The 14,250-nt window shown below is 42.0% G+C and overlaps 1 protein-coding gene across 2 annotated transcripts in view; it reads right to left on the bottom strand.

Annotated features, from left to right (window-relative positions):
* unc5db (unc-5 netrin receptor Db) overlaps positions 1 to 14,250 on the bottom strand; it is a 292,888-nt gene that overhangs the window by 122,666 nt on the left and 155,972 nt on the right. For both annotated transcript variants that reach the window (XM_051951356.1, XM_051951357.1), the window contains exons 3-4: positions 11,497 to 11,640; positions 7,125 to 7,228 (exon numbers count right to left, since the gene is read on the bottom strand). In XM_051951356.1, coding sequence (XP_051807316.1) covers positions 7,125 to 7,228; positions 11,497 to 11,640 — 248 coding nt within the window. The remainder of the gene's footprint in view (positions 1 to 7,124; positions 7,229 to 11,496; positions 11,641 to 14,250) is intronic.

Raw genomic sequence — 14,250 nt, 5'->3', positions numbered from 1 at the left:
AATTTTGTCCACGTGTGTACATGCAGAGGGCCACAGCGGACACAACACGTTCAGGCTTGGATGGTTTTTCCAACGCTCTGAAAGGATCAGAAATTGGAAAGATAATTGGCAAACCAGAATGAGCTGCAACTGTAACAGAGGGTCAAGTGAATGTTATTTTTGTTTTTTACATCTAATTAGTGGATAAGCAAGATGTGCTGAGCCTAAAGCTTTAGAACAGGAGTGTCAAACTCACTGTAGCTCAGGGCCACATTCAGCCCAGTTTAATCTCAAGTGAGCCGGAAAAAATATCACAAAACGAGACATAAAACGACAAAAATGAGACAAACGACCAGAAACAAAACAAACAAGATACAAAAAATAAGACAAAAAAGTTACAAAGTGCCAGAAAATGGACAAAGGACACAAGCAAGACAAAAAAGACACAAAACGACAAAACAATGAATAAAGCAAAACACAAGATGACAAAAATAAGACAAAAAACACAAAGTAGACTAAAAGGAAACACAAAACGATGAAAACATGAGACAAATGACAAACGTCAGACAAAAAAAGGCAAAAAAAACAAAAAACAAGATATTACAAAATCGACACAAGATGACAAAAATGAAAGAAAAAACAAAAATGAGACATAAAAACACAAAAACAACAAAAAATGACAAACTATTACAAAAATGAAACACAAAATGACAAAGAACACTGAACAATCCAGTATTTTACTTTAAGATCAGAACAACTTGTCATGGTCTAGAAATTATTTTAAATTTATAGTTTTACTAATTTACAATCTGCAGTTAATGTCTTCTCTGTAATTTTTACACTGTGAGGGCCGGATTGGACCCTCTGGAGGACCACTTTTGGACCACGGGCCTCATGGTGGACACCCCTGCTTTAGAATGACACAAAGGTGTCTCTTCTTCAACCTGCTAGATCACCATGGTAACACAGGTAACCTGCATCAGGGCAGGCTTGGATTTAAATCTGCTGTAAGAAGTCTTTCTGTCTCTGCAGCTGTTTTCCTGAATCTCAGGAGGTTTAACATCTACAAACCTGTTTAGCTGCACATTAGTTAATCTCCACATTCAGTTCCATCAAACTGTTTGTTTCCTCTCTGATCTGATCAAATCACTCAGAACAGGTTGGATGAATAGAAGTAATTTACACAGCTTACAGACATGCAGGAACGTCAGCATTAAGTGGATGAACTGGGTGATAATGACCTCCATGATCATCCATCTGTCACTACAAACAGCCCTTTGACCGTATTAGTCACTGGATCCATACATGATACAAAAAGTATTGATCAGTGCAGCTTTAAGGTTATTTTATTGATACATGTTGGGTTATAATCCTCCAGTCTGAGTGGCACCAGAGCTGAAATGTAATTTCCATGAGGGTATTCCTGTAACAAAGCCTTTTATTCTGAGTTTTTCTTTCCTTGAATGTGTTCCTGGGTACAACCCGGTCACTCCAGCGGGTAAAGGAGCCAGTGTGTGCTTCACAAATGCTGCTTCCAGAACGTCGTCTCACTTCTGCCTCAGCTGTTGTGGCACATGGTGCAGAAGTGACTTGGAGAGCTGTGACTTGAAGATACAGCAGAGAGGCGGTTACAGGAGAGCGGGGATGGCACGGCGCTCAGGAGAAACACTGAAAGCAGCGTTTTCTGTCTTTTTGTTACTGATCTGAGAAACACATTTTTTCAGAGCACAAACCTGCCATTCACACTGAGACTTCTTCTGCTTCTATCGCCGGGGTTTAGTGTTCTACGGTGACCTCGGCTATCATGTAAAGGTCTTGTGTGCCCTCTTTTTTAATGATTAATTACTGTAATATACTGTACGCTGCTGTTGGATTTACTGAGGCCTACAGCGCTGACATCAAAGGTTGGAAAATCATTAAAGGAAACAAAAAAAAATGTCAAAGACTTGCTCTGCCTATAGGGAATATTTTTAATTGCATAATGCAGCGCTCCATTTTCCTTTTCAGTGCAGCCTTTTCTGTTACATAAAACTACCTACAAGTGCTTGATTATCACTTTGCTTTTGTTCTGTCACTCTGGAGGCTCCTGACTGCTTTCAGTTTGCTGATTTTATGTTTGATCATGAGGTTAAACTGTCAGATTCTACATCCAGGGAGTACTGCATGTGCTGGGTTTCAGAGGACTCAAATAAAAAGACAAAGTTCTGTTGGCGTCCTGTTCTTCTACAGGTGAGGACTCTTACTGTACATTCACCTTGAATACTTTAACACACACAAACACAAAATAAAAAAATAAACATAAAATACAATAAAGCAGGAACACGCTTATAAAGGAAGTGGAAGCTTTACTCTTCACCTGGGAACACTGTCTTCTTCTGTCTTAGCTTTACATTTTAATGCACTGTATCTGTGAAGCTTCCTGTCAGTCTGCAAACAGAACAAATATCTCTACCAGACACATCTTATTATGAAATTATAATTAGAAAAAGGATATTTCCAGCAGTGAAATGAATGTACATATGGATCTATTACAGAATATGACCTCTCTAACCCATAAAATAACTGATATGGCTGTAAGTTGCAGAATAACGATGATAAAACCTTGTAGTAGCTCTGGTTTGATGAACTGCATTCACACATAAGGAAATGGTAAATGTATGTCTCACCTAAATGTGAACGTTTCCCCTAAAATACACCACAAGAACTCTTTCTAGATTTCATCCCTGATAATCAGACTGTCAGCCGTACACCTGTCTGTCTGAGCACATCACATACTGAGTGAGGCTTCCTAACTCTCATTCTGGCATCAACAAGCCTCTGTACGACAGCATCACAGCATTTCCTGAAATTCACTTCTAGTTTCTGTATTTTTGGGTGAGACTTCCAGTGGTCCCATCTGGGGCTGTAAAAACACATCTGTAATTTCCAGACAATTCATGAAATGCTTTTCAAACCCCTTGAATTAAAACTGAAAATCTGCACTTGAAGCAACCCTTGATTGCTTCATTTCAGATTCATTGTGGTAGAAAACAGAACAAATTCCAAAAACTGTGTGAGGCTTTGCTGCTTTTGTTTGTCACAGAATAAATTGGGAACTGTTTGGCCACTTTTGAAGCAAAAACAAAAGGAAAATCTGTAATTTTTTTGGTATTTTATGAATAGAGATTGAGAAATTCAGTATTGATAATCTCACATGCAGTTTGTGCCAACACTGAATCTACTGGATTAATAAAATAAAGGTGAGTTTCTTTCCTGATGGAGCTAAAGAGCTCCAGAGCAGAGAAGGCAGCGTACTCAGTGTCAGACTTTAGCTTGGATGAACTGCTGGAACCACAGGATGCTAAATGATTCCAGTGAGGGGCTGCAGACTCGGTGGGTCGCCCTGACATCCTCGCTGACGACGTTTATTTCCAAACACGGTGTCTGTGCTGCACTCCAAACCACAGCTCACATTCTGTTTGCTCCGGCAGCATCCTTTCTGCTCTCTGAAACCTCATACCAGCGCACTCATGAACGCCATCTCAATATTTCATGGACGAGGTGCGCTGGAATCGACTGGGCTGAGGATATTTGCCCTGTGCTCTCTACATTATTCACTCCCATCTCTTGTGGCTGGGCTCATTTGTGTTGACAAAAGACTAGATGGGAGATTGCAATTCGGTCGGTGCCACTCAGATTCAACTATTTTTATCCCCGCTGTGGCTTCTGCGGCGCTGGAATGACATCACTCCTCCATTTTCATGCTGAATCTTTTATACGGTGCAGGGCCGGAGGTTGACCTCTGCCTGAATCTGTTTTCTGCACACATCGTTTACACATGCACTGTTCACACTGATTGACACTGCACCAGCAATGGGAGCAGACTAACGGGTGTTTGGTGAGTTATTATTTTTTAAATTCTTCATGTACCTCAGTGCTGATCAGATGGGGGCAGTGCTGGCTCTGAAGGTGCCCGTATAAACCAGGTGTCACATGTTCATATCTGGTTGTCGCCGTTTAAAAAGACTGTTCGACTTCCTCTTCTTACTTTTCCCACTCTGCTCCTTGATTGAGTCGTGTTGGATGTTATCTGTCAGCACAGTGCAGTTCATTCCATCGCTAACAGAGATGCTTGGTTCACAAAGTCAGACTACAGCAATGATCATTTTCATCATTGATTCATCTTTATTATTGTTTTTGTTAATCATTTAAACCAGTTCAGCTTCCACATTCAGCCCAGTTTGACCTTAGTGGACTGGACCAGTTAAATTACAGCATATTAGCCCATAAAACTGCAAATGTTTCCTTTGTTTTCATGCATAAAAAGTGTTCTTCAAATGTTCACATTTAATGAATAAAACATCATGAACAACCTGAAGTTTCTTCAGAAAAATAAATTCAATTTCAGGAACCGTATGCCTCAGTTTATCATTTCCACATTACAACAGATCAGAGTGTCTACAAAGGAACACAACATTTAGTCATGATCAAAACAACAGAGAAGACAAAAAACAACGAAAAACAAGACAAAATATCACAAAAATGAGACGCAAAATGAGACAAACGACATGAAACAAAAGAGAAAAGAGACAAAAAATTTGACAAAAAGTTACAGAGCGACAAAAAAATGGACAAACAACAAAAACGAGACAAAAAATTCAACAGATGACAAACGGGACAAAAAAACACAAAACGATACACAAAACAATGAATAAAGTGAAACACAAAATAAGAAAAATAAAACAAAAATACAAGCGAGACAAAAGGAAACAGAAAACGACAAAAACATGAGACAAACGACAAAACTCAGGCAAAAACAACAAAAACAAAATATAGTAAATATGATAAAAATGAGACACAGAGTGGCAAAAGAACAATGAATAGTCAAGTATTTTACTTTATGATCAAAAAACCTTTCCAGAAATTATCTTAAATTTACAGTTTTACTGATTTACAATCTGCACTTAATGTCTTCTCTGAACTTTTTACACTGTGAGGGCTGATTTTAGGCCCTCTGGAGGACTGCTTTTGGCCCACGGGGCTTATGTTTGGCACCCCTGATTTAAATATTTGGGTTAGAAATAACAAAAAATAGAGAAAAATGACAGAAGTCTAATTACTTATTATCTTGCTTGACTGCCTGGTTTATTGACTTGTATTATGGCCAGGAAGCTTCTAGTTCAGCCCACTGAACTAAATGCAGGTTTGACTTTTATCCTGTTCCCTCTGAGACCGTGAAACCGTCGTCCTGTCTTTGACAATCCCACCTGGGATCCTGGCTGGTGAAGCAACATACAGGGTTGTCCACTAATCAGAGGTTTGCAGATAAATCTGAGGTTCCTCCAAGTCACAAAGCTGAAGGTGGGCACCCTGAATGAAAGCTCTTTTACCACAGACATTGGTGTGAGGATGAGAAGAACAAAGGTTTGACTGCCTCTGAAATCGGTTAGCTTTTAACTCCACAGTCCTACAGTGCAGGAACTCAGAATATACTGCCAAAGTTTGGTTTTGACCATTTAACACAAGAGATTCATGTTTTTTCTTTTCACTTTTACTGGTTTGACATGGGCAAGGCTTCGTTATGAAGTGATGGCATCACCACGACAACTTCTAAAGAACTGAACTAGTGAAACCAAGAACTACATGAAATTCTGTGGAGGGGTTTAGTAGACGAAAAAGTCTACCAGAAAATTCCATCAAGACATTGCTTCATCGTGTTGATACTAACTTGTATAATCTTGGAAACTTCTTGGACATGAGTTCCTAGAACTAAAACTTTAGAGGTCTTTTGGTGGAAGCACAGCTTTCATTATCACACAACGATATAGCAACATCTGAATCTGAATCTGATGAGTTCTGAGCTATCTTATTACTGCATAATTATCGTTTAACAAACCTAATCAAAGCACACCTGCACAGTCCTGAAGAGTGTTCAGTCTTAAAGTTGAACAACTACAGACATTTCTTTACTCTGATGTGTCTTATTTAGTCATGGACATTTAAAGTTAGACAGAAACACATCAGATTTGGAGCTGGGTTTATAGGATCGACCAGTGGATAAAATCCTCTACTAATAATAAACATTTACTGCATTTCCTAGAAAATTAAGTGAGAAACTAATAGAAACCAAAGTTGAACAAAACCCTACAGATCAGCGTGTTTAATCACATTCAACAATACAGACAAGAAGCACCTTAAATGTAGATGAAGTGCAGAGAACTGTACCATCACTCTTATCTTCCACAGGCCACATGGAGAAGTTTAATCAGTAAAGGAGTAAATGCAGCTGAATCTTTACAGCCAAAAGCCCGTCTCTGTTTGCTGCTACAAGCTATCGTACCCAGCTGGAACCAAGATCACACATTCCTTGTCTGAGAAACAGTCAAAGCAAGAGAAACCTGCAGTGCGGCAGAAGATCAGCAACCTGGATCATATTAGACCCAAAATAATCAACTTTCCCATAGCCAGTGTGATATATGATCCACACCAGGAAAAGCCTCGGAGGGAAAATGGGACACTGGTGTGCATGTAGATGAACTCAGCCAGACAACTGAAAAATGTGTTTAGGCTTTTGTAAATGATTTCTCAGAGATCTGGATGTCCAGCCAGCAGACACACCATCGGATCCCCTTCATGAATTCTATGTCAGCAGCTGATGGATCAAACTACAGACTCCAGGAGGAGAAAGAGCAGCACTCCTCCTTCCCTTAAATCAGTCCCTGAAGCTCTAATTGGACCATTCACTCTGTGTCCTGACCTATTTTAAGGCAGATGTTTCTCCTGAACTCAGGACTAACGCTGCTGTGCGCTGAATCCCTGAGTGTCTGATGTTTATATCATATTATATATTATACATTTGTGTGGGAAGGATGTGCATACATTAGATGTTGTTGTTTGTGGTGCTGTCCATCTGAAGGTAGCTCCTCCACTCTGGAACCAACGCCGTCATCTCTATTTATGTGCACTTACTGCTGGTATCGAAACTCAACTATATCAATCTGTTAAAGGTCAGAGAAAGCAGAGCTGAAGGTAGAATCGACTGTGAGTGGCACAGAGTTACACTCACAGAATAAGGATTGCCGCCCTGATGCGGATCTTTTCTGCTCAGTGGGAGTATAAGCTTCTCCTCTTTCAGCAGAGGAGGAGCCGAGGAGCGGCGGCCTTACCTCCGCCACAGGAACTCCCTCTGGAGGGCGACAGTGCAGAACGATCATCCCGTTGATTGGCACCTCCTTCCCCTGGGGGTCCTGCTCAAAGTTTTTCCTCAGGTCTGTGTGGGGAGATAAGAGGCAGCTGTCAGGTGTCAAGTGTCACGGTCAGCCTGGCCTCAATCCCCTCCAGCAGCCAACACGGCAGCCTGCACCGGCTCTGCACGCCACGACCTTCAAAACCCACTACAGCCTTACAGGAAGGAGGGGATCCGATGGCCCTGCACTGGATAATCTGTTGACAAGGTGGTTTGGAGGATACACAGGATGGATGAAGTGCACAAGCTTTGCTCTGATCATTCATGTGCACACCATGGTGACGGATCCTATTTGGGCCATTTTCAAAAGTCCCTTTGATAGCTAATAGCGCTGCAGTTATCATGGGAAACCTTTAAGTTAGCAAAGTGGGAACACGCCTTTGAAATGCTAACATCAGTTATGAATGGGTTTCATGGATCCTTAGGACCATGAGTGGTTCTCTGGATATAAAAGATCTAAATGCTGGAATAAAGGTGCAGAGCTTGAAGTGAAAACCTGAGTTTGGCAGGAAGGAAGGAAGTGTGAGCGCAGTGACATGTAGATCCCAGCAGAAAGACATTCTGACATCTTATCGCTATCTGTGAAGTGAAATTCTTTCTTTCTTCAAAGGACAAGAGAAGACTTCATCTCTTTCTTGATGTTTAATAGCATTTGATTCCAATGTGCTTCAGGAGGAAAACAGTTAACTGAACAGAGAGGAGGACTTCCAGATAACCTCGAACACCTCAGCAGCAGTACCGGCCGTGGACACCAGAGACTGTGAACAGCTGATTGTGACTAAGTTAATTAAACAGCTTTAGTTTTAGGGAATTGATGATTTCATGGCTGATGGATCTGATTCAGTGTCTGTGGAGATAACATCAGCTGTTCTCACACAGCGTGGTCCAAACCAAAGCAAGGATTAAGAACTCTGTCGTCTTTGGCTCCAGTATGTTTGGGGACAAACGCTGTAAATCATCTGTCAGATAGTTTTGGTGATCTGTCATTCTACATCATTACAATTCTACACATTGGCTGTTAGACCTGATGAATCTTTAGAATTCTTCACTCCTATATGTCTCTCTGAACTAATTTCAACAGTTTCTACATCCAAACCATCAACATGTCTTTTAGATCCTATCCCAACTAGACTCTTCAAGGAGATTTTACCTTTAATTAATTCTTCAATGTTAGATCTGATTAATCTCTCTCTAGTAACAGGCTATGTACCACAGGCTTTTAAGGTTGCTGTCATCAAACCTTTGCTTAAAAAGCCCACTTTAGATCCAGATGTGTTAGCTAACTATAGACCGATATCCAACCTACCATTTCTCTCTAAAATTCTGGAAAGAACAGTTGCAAATCAATTGTGTGAACACCTACAAAGGAATAATTTGTTTGAAATGTTTCAGTCAGGCTTCAGAGTGCATCATAGCACAGAAACAGCTCTAGTGAAAGTTACTAATGACCTTCTCATAGCATCAGATAATGGACTAGTCTCTATACTTGTTTTGTTAGATCTTAGTGCAGCGTTTGACACAATCGACCACAAAATTTTATTACAGCGTCTAGAATATTCAATTGGCATTAAAGGGACAGCACTGGATTGGTTTAAATCCTACTTATCAGATAGGTTCCAGTTTGTGCATGTCAACAATAACTCTTCTGAGCAGACTAAAGTTAATCACGGAGTTCCTCAGGGTTCTGTCTTAGGACCGATACTTTTCACATTATACATGCTTCCTTTAGGCAATATTATTAGGAAGCATTGTATTAACTTCCATTGTTATGCAGATGACACACAATTGTATTTATCTATGAAGCCAGATGAAACTGATCAGTTAGCTAGACTGCAAGATTGTCTTAAGGACATTAAAACCTGGATGACTTTTAACTTCCTACTGCTAAATTCAGACAAAACTGAAGTCATTGTATTTGGCCCCAAACATCTTAGAAACTCGCTTTCAAAGCAAATAGTTACTCTGGATGGCATCACATTGGCCTCCAGTACTACTGTGAGGAATCTTGGAGTTATTTTTGACCAGGACATGTCCTTTAACTCACACATAAAGCAAGTCTGTAGGACTTCCTTTTTTCACCTGCGTAATATTGTAAAAATCAGGAACATTCTGTCTCAGAGTGATGCAGAAAAATTAGTTCATGCTTTTGTTACTTCCAGGCTTGACTATTGCAATTCCTTATTATCGGGTTGTCCAAATAGCTCTCTCAAACATCTACAGTTGATCCAAAACGCTGCTGCGAGAGTACTGACAGGAGTTAGCAAAAGAGATCATATTTCCCCTATACTTGCTTCTCTTCACTGGCTTCCTGTTAAATCCAGAATAGAATTTAAAATCCTTCTTCTGACATATAAAGCTCTTAATAACCAATCTCCATCATATCTTAAAGATCTGATAGTACCTTATTATCCTAGTAGAACTCTTCGCTCTCAAACTGCAGGCTTACTTGTTGTTCCTAGAATTTCTAAAAGTAGAATGGGAGGCAGAGCCTTCAGTTATCAGGCGCCTCTCCTGTGGAACCTGCTCCCAGTTTGGGTTCGGGAGGCAGACACCCTCTCTATTTTTAAGACCAGGCTTAAAGCGTTCCTTTTTGACAAATCTTATAGTTGGGGCTGACTGGGTGACCCACAGAGGTTCGGCTTGTGTCTTCATTGTACAGCTGACCCCCTCTTGGACGTCCCTTCGTTCTGCCTCTAGTCATGCTGCTATAGGCCTAGGCTGCTGGGGGACTTTTCTTGACGCACTGAGCCCTTCTCTATCTACCTTTACATTTAATATGTATACCGTTATTGCAGTACATTCACTCTGTTTCCCCCTGTGCTATTTCTCCGAGTGTCCCTGGTCCCAGAGCTGGATGCTTCAGATCTGCGGTCGATGTTCCACCAGCTGGTCCAGTCTCCACCATGTCCACTGTGGGATGCTGCTACTGACCTTCCACCAGCCCTCTGCTTCCAATTCCCTTTTTCCACGAGTCAACTCTGCATCGCCTTCAATATACTGTTATGCTAACTTACATACTGTTTGAATTTTACTGCTAGCTATATATGGAGTATGTTTAATGTCAGAGCCGTACATCATAAGAGTAAACTATGAGTCAGTTTTCAATGTTAGCTTATACTTTGTTTGTGTCACATATCCTGTCATGCATGTATTCAAATGTGTGTTGTGTTTTCCTTGCTTTCTCACCCCTCCCTCTTCTCCCATCCCTCCCCCTTGCCCTCTTCTGTCCTTCTCAACCCGCCCGGCCAGCAGGCAGATAGGTCCCCCCTATTTAGAGCCGGGTTCTGCTCGAGGTTTCTTCCCTGTTAAAAGGGTGTTTTCCTTGCCACTGTCGCCTTTGGGCTTGCTCTGGGGGTCAGGCATATGGGTTCTGTAAAGCGTCTTGAGACGATTTGACTGTAATTGACGCTATATAAATAAAATTGAATTGAATTGAATTGAATTACACAGACCTCCAGGGGAAAATCTCTTTTCTCTTTTCTTTCCCAGTGACTGACAGCTAGTCATGCTGTACTTCACTATGAGGAGGAACCGCTTCATCCTTTACCTGCTAACCAAGCAGCTGCTGAACACAGCCAGGATTCTGGTCAGTTTATCTACATTTCTATTCCTATAAGTGCCATGTATCACAGCCACTTTATCCTGGTCCACTAAAGAGCACATTGAAGTGAAAGAGGCCTCTTCTTTTTCAGCACTGCAGAGACAATGCTTTTACCACCACTTACTAAAATCAATGAGTGAATGCACCAGCTTCAAGATCTGCTGACCCTGCTGGCTAACTTCATTTACCTCAAGTCAACTGAGCTGACAGGGCTAAAGATGACCCAATGTCCCGGCCTAATTTAGAAACACATCCATGTTATTAGACTATCAATAGATGAGTTTCCAAAGCAGGAACCTGGGGGAGGTGGAAGGTGGTGTAAATGTTTAAAGAACAGCCTCCTAATTGGCCATTTCAGCCTTGGTTTTCAGCGTGGTGTCGGGTCAACTGCATTGTCAAGTCTGAGTGTACCACAGCAATGACAGATAGCAGTTAATGGCTGTAACTTCAGTAGGAAAAAGAACAATGGAGGTTTGTTCTGTGATGTGAGGATTTTATGCTGTTGGTGGCGGTGTTTGAGAGGAGAAGACTGTTCCTTTGATGAGGATAACAAGGGGCAGAGAAACGGTGCTTGTTCTCCACTTTAATCAATCAGTGTAGAGACGTGGAAGTAGGTAAAGTTTGCCTGAAATTCCCACGATGTGAGCTGTGTGACGGAGCTGCAGCAGTAATTTATGGCCTTCATACTCACAGGCGATGCGGACCGTCGCCTTCCGGCTCTTGGAGGTGCCCAGGTGGCTCCAGGCCACACAGAGACACCAGTAGTCCTCAGGGCCGTGGAAGTCCTCCACCTGCTGGCGGGACACATTGATCATCACCTCACGCACCTTCAGCCCTGAGGGAACACAGAACACAAGACAGTTAACATACATGCAGTAAACGTGTTACATGTAGGGTTTCTAGCCTACCAAAACCAGGTTTGCTATCACATTTGGTTATTAGTCTGCCAAGGAACAGAGTAAAAAACAGATAGATGGTTGTATTTATATAGCGTTTTACATGATACATCACATTCACACACTGATAGCAGAAGCTGCCATGCAAGGCGCTAACCACGACCCACCAGGAGCAATTAGGGGGTTAGGTGTCTTGCTCAGGGACACCTCAACATGAGCATGACAGGCCGAGGATCGAACCAGCAACCTTCCAGTTACAAGACGGCCACTCTACCCACTGAGCCATGCCGCCCCAACTTTTGTTTTTTAAATTTATATTCCTCATTAATCCCATCAGGAGCAATTAGAGGTTAGGTGTCTTGCTCAGGGACACCTCGACATGAGTACGACGGGCCGAGGATCGAACCACAACCCGCCGGTTGCGAGACGGCCACTCTACCCACTGAGATATGCTGCCCCACAGATAGATAGATAGGTCAGGGCTGCACAGTGAAGTAGTGGTTAGCACTTTTTGCCTTGCAGCTCGAAGATCCCTGGTTCAAATCCCGGCCTGGGATCTTTCTGCATGGAGTCTGCATGTTCTCCCTGTGCATGCGTGGGTTTTCTCCGGGTACTCCAACTTCCTCCCACAGTCCAAAAACATGCTGAGGTTAATTGGTTACTCTAAATTGTCCGTAGGTGTGAATGTGAGTGTGATTGTGTGTCTGTATATGTAGCCCTGTGACAGACTGGTGACCTGTCCAGGGTGTCCCCTGCCTTCATCTGAGTCAGCTGGGATAGACTCCAGCACCCCCCGTGGCCCTAGTGAGGATAAAGCGGTGTATAGAGGATGGATGGATGGATTGATGGATAGATAGATCCTTTAATAATCCTTTAAAGGAAATTCAGTGCCACAGCAGAACAGCAGACATAACACCACACATTTCCTCAAATAGCTTCCATACTAAATAAGTTAAATAAAAGCATTGAATAAATACTAAAAATGCAAAGTTATTTCAGTGCATTGTAAAACCTTATAGCAGTTGGTATAAAAGACTTCCTGTGCGTTCCTGACAGGTTTATACCACAGCAGTTTACTCCGTCAGTCTGGCTGACATCAGGCACACATTTCCACTCCTGTTCCACCAGATAGCATGATTTATTCTTGGCTAAGAACTCAACAACAGGCAGTAGTTATAGCTGTCGCTGTAACACTTATATTCAGCCTAAAAGAAAATTAAAAAACAACATATATATTATATACAGCTGCATGTGACAGGCTGCCATCTCACCGTCACCGTTCCATTTGGTATCCATACATAACATGCACAAGCATAACACACGTATAACACATGCAAAATACATGCATAACGCATGCCTGTGCTTGGTGCAAAGTCATTTTTATTGAAGATTTCATCCATCAGAAATAACACAGTGACTGACAGCCTTGCCGGAGTCCTGCACTCCCTGAGTGCTTTTCTAGTTCTCAGATGGTTTTGTCAGACAGACTTGGACCAGTTCTCCTCATGAAGTAAAAGAACCAGACCAGGCCACCTTGTTCTACGTCTCAACGGTCTGACAGTCTCATTGCACGGTAGCGGTAGGCTGGAGTCAGCATGGGAACTCTACAGCCTCATCCACAGAAGGCTGTTATGACACCTCTCTATCACATCAGTGATGTGATTTTCAGCAGTTTATGCTGCAGTAGATGTTCTGAGGGATCAGACCACACAGACTAGACTCTTCTCTTCATGCACTTCAGTGACCATGACCCTGTGGATGTCCTTTGTTAGCTACAGAACACTGCATACTGGGAACACTGCACTAGATCTGCTCTCATCCAGCTATATACAGAATTTGGAACCTGTCAGAGTCACATGGATCCTGACACTTGCCCATTTTCCCATTTCCCATTGTTTACATGGAAACCATAGAGTACTATGCATAATTTGAACCCATACATCCAAGACTGTGAAATAATCCACTGATGTTGACCTTCCTGGAGTCACGCTGCTGACTAAAATGCATCTTCAGATGTTGGGTTGGGATGGGGTTTGATATCTGGCAGCTAGGTTCAGGTGGATTAGGTTCTAAAAGGCATTTATGTATAGACCCCTTTTTAAGACGTGCTGAACTGCAGCTACAGGAGAAAACAGAACCATAGAAAGCACTGTACGCTAAAAAAAAAATCCTTAATCAATACCTCGATGCATCTAAAGGCTTGTGTCAGTGATCAGTGGGTTTTACAGGATTAGTTATGCATAAGTTCTTAGGAAGGGCTGACACACTTCCTAAATCAGCGGCTCCTCTCCCTCTCTGCTGAGCTGTGAGAGCATCACTAAGGAAATTGGCAGAAACACAGACCCCCGGGGGACCCTGCTATGTTTTGAGCGCTCAATGCTGCTAACAAGAGGAAAGCTAAATCAGCTGTAGCAGAATTAGCATTAATAAATTGGACTACACTTAACAGCATATGTAGGCTCCCTGTGGAAGCGACACCAGGACAATATAGCATATTATGCAACACAAAAAACGCAGCATGCTGCACAATGATCTCATTATATTGAATG

This window comes from Acanthochromis polyacanthus, chromosome 7, assembly GCF_021347895.1.
Source record: "Acanthochromis polyacanthus isolate Apoly-LR-REF ecotype Palm Island chromosome 7, KAUST_Apoly_ChrSc, whole genome shotgun sequence".
Taxonomy (NCBI): Eukaryota; Metazoa; Chordata; class Actinopteri; family Pomacentridae; genus Acanthochromis; species Acanthochromis polyacanthus.
Note: the sequence above shows the minus strand (reverse complement) of the source record. Positions and strands in the feature narration are given on the sequence as shown.